At 39.0% G+C, this 7,234-nt stretch overlaps 2 protein-coding genes across 2 annotated transcripts; both read left to right on the top strand.

Annotated features, from left to right (window-relative positions):
* Positions 1-1,517: 1,517 nt before the first annotated feature.
* Positions 1,518-3,935, top strand: LOC130966643 (COP1-interactive protein 1-like). Its single transcript, XM_057891461.1, has 2 exons — positions 1,518-1,718; positions 1,807-3,935. Exons 1-2 carry the CDS (start codon positions 1,625-1,627, stop codon positions 3,933-3,935), a joined length of 2,223 nt encoding a protein of 740 aa, XP_057747444.1. The 5' UTR covers positions 1,518-1,624.
* Positions 3,936-5,288: 1,353 nt separating this feature from the next.
* On the top strand, positions 5,289-6,783 carry LOC130966642 (uncharacterized). Its single transcript, XM_057891460.1, has 2 exons — positions 5,289-6,125; positions 6,226-6,783. Exons 1-2 carry the CDS (start codon positions 5,289-5,291, stop codon positions 6,781-6,783), a joined length of 1,395 nt encoding a protein of 464 aa, XP_057747443.1.
* The last annotated feature ends 451 nt before the right edge of the window (positions 6,784-7,234 follow it).

Raw genomic sequence — 7,234 nt, 5'->3', positions numbered from 1 at the left:
CTTCTTGTTTTTTCCTCCTCTATAAGCTGATTTCACCGCGTTTCTTTCTTAAAATTGATATTCCCAAGTTAAATATTAAGTTGATTGGTTAAGCCTTTGTGCTTGTGTTATCCTATGTAAATATTCCAAAAATTAAGGTTTGAAGAATGAATTGAATCTCATTGTAGATTATTTTGTGTAAAAACCTGAAAGTGATGGCCAGATTGAATAGGAACAAGCGTACGTCCGTGGCAATCACTGTTGCATGGTCGTAGCCTCGTAAGGTCTTAAAATTATTTAGGAAATGTAAGTAAGCAATATATAGCTGTTCCAGTTTGTGAACATTCTTATATGATAGACAATAGAATTGGTACACTCTTTGAAGGAAAGATGTAAGGGTAAGGGTCTTTTTCAGTATGAAAACAGCACCAAGTTAGTTCAACAAATCAGGAAAACACCAAATGATAAGGCGTTTGAATAAGCTTATTTTCTTTTATTTATTCAAGGAGGAAATATGGCATTGAATGGTTTCAATTTTTCAAATTGATCAAAGTGGGAAGTGACATATGCTCAATGGCCACACCAGACATACCTATCATCTAAAAATTTTTAATTACTATATTTTCTTTGATGATCAATAGTCAATACCATTCTTAAATTCATTCTCATGTGCTGTGGGTCAGCCCATGATGTAAATGTTTGTCAACATCGAAGAATCCCAGGAGCACAAGTGGAGTAATTAGAAGTACCAGAGTGGATTTAGTTTATTTTTATTGTTTCTGATGGTAAAATCTTTCATTATGATGAGTACTGTCCTCAGTGCACGTGCCGCTCGTGCCACACTTTATTCCTTTTTTGTGCTTTAATTTCCCTTTAATGTTTCAACATGTTAAAGTACATAGCATATTACTGAAAATGGAATGATTAGATTATTACTATTACTAAGTTTGGACCATCTATTGTAATCAACGCAGGTTGATGGTTTCTGGTTGGATCATGAAAGAAATAACAACAATCATCACAAAAGTAAACTACAGGTAAATCTTAATAAAAAATTTTAGCATGATTGTAAAAAGTTTATGTTTATTTGGAGATTTTAATTTTGATATTGGGTTTATATTAGTGATTTTTAATAATGTGTGAAATTTGGTGTGTTTTTTTTTATATAGAAATCACAAATCTAATTCTCTGATTTATAAATTTTTATTTTATTTTTAAAATACAAAACCTACCTTTCAATTTGTGAAGTGACACAAAATTTACTCTTCCCTCCAATTTGTAAACTAACACAAAACCTACCATCCTATTTGTGATTATCTCCATATTAAATTAAAACACATTCTTTTTCCATAACCGAAAATAACACAACAATAATTTTCATATAAAAAAACAGTCGTTTTTATTTTCTGTTTCTAAAATTTTGTAAAGAAGAAGAAAATAAAAAATAAAAAATGAAAAATAAGATTTTATTTTTTTCAAATTTTTTTCTTTTTCACATTCATCAGTTTATCTCATGTCTACCTTGATTTCTCAATTCCAGGGTTCCATCATGTATGCATACAACAATGGAGATTTCCATGATTGACACATCCTTCTAAGTGCAATATTTGTGGAATGGTCCCAACCCAAGTGAAAAACAAAAAAAATGCATAGTCGTAGCCTTAGCCGCTCATCAAGGGAATCATTCAGGTTCTTTGGGAGCCCTGACAAAGATGAAGACCTTAGAAAGACCAAAACAGGTTCACATTTCTAATTTTGAACTCCATGAATTTAATTGGACTTATTAAGTATTTAAATATATCATTTTCTTTCTCTCATTGCATGCAGAGATTGAGAACAATATCACAAAACTGCTTAAGCTTGTCAAGAACGATGATCAAAGCAAAAAGAATAGGAATCCACGGCTTGTTAGAAAAGAGGCAGAACTTGTGGGGCTAATTGAGGACTTAAACAGCCAGTATCAATCACTCTTTCAATTGTGTGATTATTTGAACAGAGAGTTTATGAGAGCGATTTCTCGCAGAAGAAGCCGAAGGGGTACCGGCTCTAACACAGACTCAGAGTCAGAGTACTTCTCCTCAGAGGAACTAGAAAACTATACCAAGTTTTCATTCGATGATGTTCTCAAGAATGATGATGCAAAAGAATATGAGGAGCAGTTGAATTCACAGATGAAAGAGATGGAGAGCCTGAGCCAGCAGAAGACGAATCTAGAAAATCAAATTGAAAGCCAATCGCTCCAATTCGAAGAGCTAAGCGCAAATAATACCAGGCTGCATGATCGGGTCTTGGATCTGGAATCGTTGTTGAAAGAGGAAAAAGGTGTGGTGTCTGTTTTGGAGGAAAAACTGAAAATCAATGAGAATGAAGCCAAGTCCAACATTGAAGCATTGATGACACAGGTCAACAAGCTCAATCTGGAGTTAAAGACACTGCGTACACAGAAAGATCAAACGGAAGAGGAAATAGAAGGTATCAAAGATAAAGCATTAGCTCAAATGAAGGACTTGATGGACAAACTCAATTCCATGCAGGAAGAGTTGGACTCTGTAAACACACAGAACAAAGAATTAGATGCTCAGGTCAGAAATGACAGGGAGCTGATACTCCGATACCTGATTCAGATTGAAAACCTAAGCCAAGATTTGGCGGAGACAAGTTTGGATAAGCAGAGTTTAATGGACGACAAAGAGCAATTCCTGGCAAGAATAAAGGACTTGGAATTTGAATTGGAAGCAGAAAGCATGCAGAAGAATGCACTGGAAGCTCAGTTAAGAGACAGGAATTATGATATGAAGCTTGTGGAGGAAGAAAACAGGACTCTGCAGGACAGAAACAGTGAACTGAAGAAAGCAATGCACCAAAGTGGCGAAGAGATAACCGCACTTATGAGGGTACCGGAGACCCAGAAGGATGCGGCTTCTATGGAGGCCATGGCCCTAAAGGCAGAAATGAATATTATGAGATTAGAGATGGACAATCTGTATGCACAGAGAAGCAAGTTGGAGCAGCAAATTGAGCGAAACCGGAAGGAATATGAAGAAAATTTGGGAAACTTGAGCAGCAAGTTATCGAGCCAAATAGTAGAACGCGAGAAAACCATAGAGGAACAAGCAGCAACCATTCAGAGAATAAACGAGGAGCATAAACAGACCAAAGTTGCATTGAATAAGAACAAGCTGTCCCGCCAAACGGCCGAAAGGAAAATGATTGAGCTGGCAACGGAGTTCCGGAGGAAAATGGAAGACAACATCCGGCTTCTGCACCAGAGGATCCACGTGGCGGAACAGATGAACAACGAGAACAAAAACAATTTCAAGATCGTCAATCAGAGGTACCACGAAGAGAACAAGACGCTCCAAGAGAAAATCGCAATTTACGAAGAAGAGCTGAAGGTGCCAAAGTTTGATATTGCGCCCTTGGGTGGGGAACAACACGCTTTGGTTTTTGAAGCTCTAAATGAATTAGAAATGGTCACTATGAACCGTTTGGACTCAATAGTTGGGGACGTTGAGGAACAGAAGAAACACGTCGTGAGCCGCGTGTTTAAAATGATTGGAGAGGTTCAGTACGGTAAAGAATGGATTAAGAAAAGAAACCGTGAATGGGAAGAAACGAAGAACAATGCGGAGTGTCTGAGGGCACTGCTGGACAGCAAGGAGGAGCAGGAGTTCTTGCTGAGGGAGAAGGTGTGGAAGTTGGAGGCCAAGGTGAGTAAAGAAGCTGGGGAGAAACTCAACTTGATGAATGCGGTGAGCCAGTTAGAGAAGAAAGTGGCAAGGTTGGAGAACGCTTTGAAGGAGAAGGAGGAAGATTTGGTTAGCCTTGGTGAGAAGAAGAGGGAAGCAATAAAGCAACTTTGTTTTGTTGTTGAGTTTCATAGAGAACGTTGTAGGGATCTCAAAGATTTGGTCATCAAGATGGGGGCCAACAACAACACTAACACCAAGAAATAAATGATGATGGGATTTTGAATACACACAGAGCAGACACCAACACTGTTCTTGGGGTGTCCCCATTTCTTGAGGTGCACATGTCACAGCGCAGGTCTTAGTGGACCGCCAGCAATGAAATGGTAACAAGTATGTAAATATACGAAATGATATATTTGTATCCCTGTAGCTCTTTTTCTTTTTCTCATTTATTTGAATTTGTATGGATTGTTAGTATTACCGTAATTTAACTATTTATCATTTCAAGCGTTATATGTACCCGTATTGAATTAACTACGTATGTTACTATAGTCCAATAGGCAATAATAAGGTTTGTATCACTGATTCAGCTAGAGTTGCTTACTTGTAGAGTAAAATATTTGAATTGAATAAAATATTGCATAACAGGAGAATTTATTACTATGCGTAGCTAAAAACTTTGGAAAATTCTACATTATCGTTTTAACTATTAAAATTCTTAATTTTATGGTATGCAGATAATTGCAGCAGCGAAATGTCGAGAGATAATTCGTTCTTGGCAAAAGGTGGGAAGAAAAAGAATAAAAGACCAAAATTAGCACCGAATCCACCGATTAAGGAAAAAGGAAATACAAGACTGATGACTGATGTGATAATGTAAACACATTCCGTCAACGTTCTAAAATAAATAAAGAAGATTCAAAATAAAAGACAAATGCAACAAAAAGAAAGAACACAACGAATCAGGTTGTTCCCCTAATAATAATTAATAATTAATCATGTACAGTAAGTAACATGTAAACGCTGGCAGCCTTACGAAACATGAAAGGACCTTGAACAGCAATTACGTGCAGCAACTGGTGCCAGATCAACCTTAAAATGCTAAAAAACGCCACTTCCGGGACCTTCCGTTACTATCCTTCTGGAACTACTTACCCAAATTCTATTTTCAACTCTATTTTGGACGCCATTTTTATTTTCTCATAATCTCCCGAGAAGAATGGGGATTTTTTATTTTTATAAATAAAATAAATATAATATTTATCAAAATAAATATTTTTACGTATATTTACCGTTTTAAATAACCCTAGTGTAAACGAGATATGGCAAGTATGGCTGGGACGTGTGTATTTCGTTTACAGTGCTATAAACGAGATATATGAAAGCCTCATCTCGTTTACACTGTAAACGAGATATATATATATATATATATATATATATATATATATATATATATATATATATAAGACTTTATTCACCATCTATAAAAAGATGTGTAACCTTTGGTATTCTTCACACACGTTTCATATCCTTTCTCTATCTCCTTTCTCTAGAAAACAAAGCTGAATAACCAGTAATAATCCATTCATAGTTGTGGAGCTTTATTCGAATTATCGTATGAGAAATGGCGACAACGGGGTGAATTTTTTGTCTCAGGATCCGATATTGTTTCGCACTCAGCGTGTGGAGACGTTGTCGGATTTGAAGAGTTTGATATTGAGCAAGCTTGGGGGAACACAAGCGAGTAAAATCGGAAGGGTGGCCTATAGGTTGCTGGCACCCATAGAAAATGGAGTCTTCCGGTTTCGGCTATTCCGACTTCACGGGGACAAGCATGTGCGACTGATGTTCGACATTCATGGGAGGATCATGAGTGGACAGGTAATGGAGCTATCCGCCGAGGTGGGTCACGGTGGTAGTGGGAGTTCTGCACAGGACACGTATGTGCAGGATAACCGACCTCTCGCACCACCGCCCATTCATATCGCGATTCTGGAGAATGAGGCAGAGGAGGGTGAGGAGGAGTCGGATGAGGATTACGTGGCGGACAGTGGAGATAGTGAGTCTTCCGATGGCGACGATGAGGTTGAGTTTGTGTCGGAGACACCTGCAGGGGCTGTGTCACGCCATGTGCTGCCTCCACCTCATCCGATTCGTGTACTATCGGCTGTGCCAAGTCACTATCACAGTCTAGATCAGGACGCCATGCATGAGAGGATTTCAGTTTCTGACACCTGTGGAGTGGATTGCAATCTAGACGGCGGTGTGAAGTTTTGGGTTGGACACAGGTTCAGAAGCCGAGAGGCGGTGCTTCAAGGTTTGAAGAACTACAGTATTCGCAGGAGTGTTGAGTTCCGGGTGATCGAGTCTGACCGGTTAAAGTACCATGTGCAGTGTCGTCAAGCCGATAGTGGGTGTAAATGGAGCCTCCGTGTGGCCCTTCGTCAGAATCTGGTAAGTTCAAGTTTAGTTGTGAATTTGAGTAGTTTTGTATGATATATTATTGTGGTTAGACATATTGTGTAATAAGAGTCTATTTTGTTGTTGTGACTAGGAGGTTCGGAGATTTGGTGGACCACACAGCTGCCTGACACCCACCATGTCTCAAGACCATCGTCAGTTAGATAGCAGTCTCATCTGCAGAGTGATCTTGCCCATGATTCAGTCCAACCCATCTATCAGTATCCCGGTCTTACAAAGTGCGGTCCACGCAAGCTATCACTTCAAACCCTCATACAGAAAGATGTGTATGGCGAAGCAGAAGGCCATTGCATGGATCTACGGTGATTGGAAAGAGTCGTACAATAAGGTGCCAAAACTACTTCAGGCACTGCAGAGCTGTTTTCCCGGCACCATATGTGGCCTACACGTCAAATCGTATTATGAAGGTCACCTCATGGTGCGCAACTGCTGCATGTTCGACAAAGTTTTTTGGGCTTTTCCGTCATGTGTTGAGGCCTTAAACCATTGCAAGCCATTTGTCTCTGTAGACGGCACGCATCTGTATGGCAAGTACGGTGGAGTGTTGCATATAGCGGTGGCGCAAGACGGGAACAGCAACATACTGCCAATTGCTTTTGCCATTGTTGAGTCTGAGAGCACCGAGTCATGATCGTTCTTCTTACTAATTTGAGGCGCCACGTCACCCTCACAAGACGGCTTGCTGGTTATATCGGACAGATCTCAAGCCATCAAGGCCGCCCTTGGAGCTAATGATAGTGGGTGGCATCCCCCTAAGGCCTTCCATACTTACTGTATCAGACATATGACTGCGAATTTCATGAGCTAGTTCAAGTCAGCCGAGGGCAAGCGATATCTCATAAACGTTGCTTACAGTCCAAGTTAGACGTATATAGATGCATTGAGGAGCATACGGGCCATGTAAACGAGATATGCACGTGTCACGCTTATGTGTTATATCTCGTTTACACTGCAATGCCATCTCATTTACACTGTAAACGAGATATGGCAAAAAAATTTATTTCGGTAATTTCTCTAAAAATTATTTATTTTAGTAAATATTATATTTATTTTATTTATAAAAATAAAAAATCCAGAGGAAT

Source organism: Arachis stenosperma, chromosome 3 (assembly GCF_014773155.1).
Source record: "Arachis stenosperma cultivar V10309 chromosome 3, arast.V10309.gnm1.PFL2, whole genome shotgun sequence".
NCBI classification, from domain to species: Eukaryota; Viridiplantae; Streptophyta; class Magnoliopsida; order Fabales; family Fabaceae; genus Arachis; species Arachis stenosperma.
Note: the sequence above shows the minus strand (reverse complement) of the source record. Positions and strands in the feature narration are given on the sequence as shown.

What these genes read in the sequence shown, in the direction of transcription:
- LOC130966642 (XM_057891460.1), top strand. Translation starts at nt 5,289, where the DNA reads ATGAGAAATGGCGACAACGGGGTGAATTTTTTGTCTCAGGATCCGATA. An exon ending in TGGCCCTTCGTCAGAATCTG is followed by an intron (nt 6,126 to 6,225) that starts GTAAGTTCAAGT and finishes TGTTGTGACTAG; the next exon opens with GAGGTTCGGAGATTTGGTGG.
- LOC130966643 (XM_057891461.1), top strand. Translation starts at nt 1,625, where the DNA reads ATGCATAGTCGTAGCCTTAGCCGCTCATCAAGGGAATCATTCAGGTTC. An exon ending in CCTTAGAAAGACCAAAACAG is followed by an intron (nt 1,719 to 1,806) that starts GTTCACATTTCT and finishes CATTGCATGCAG; the next exon opens with AGATTGAGAACAATATCACA.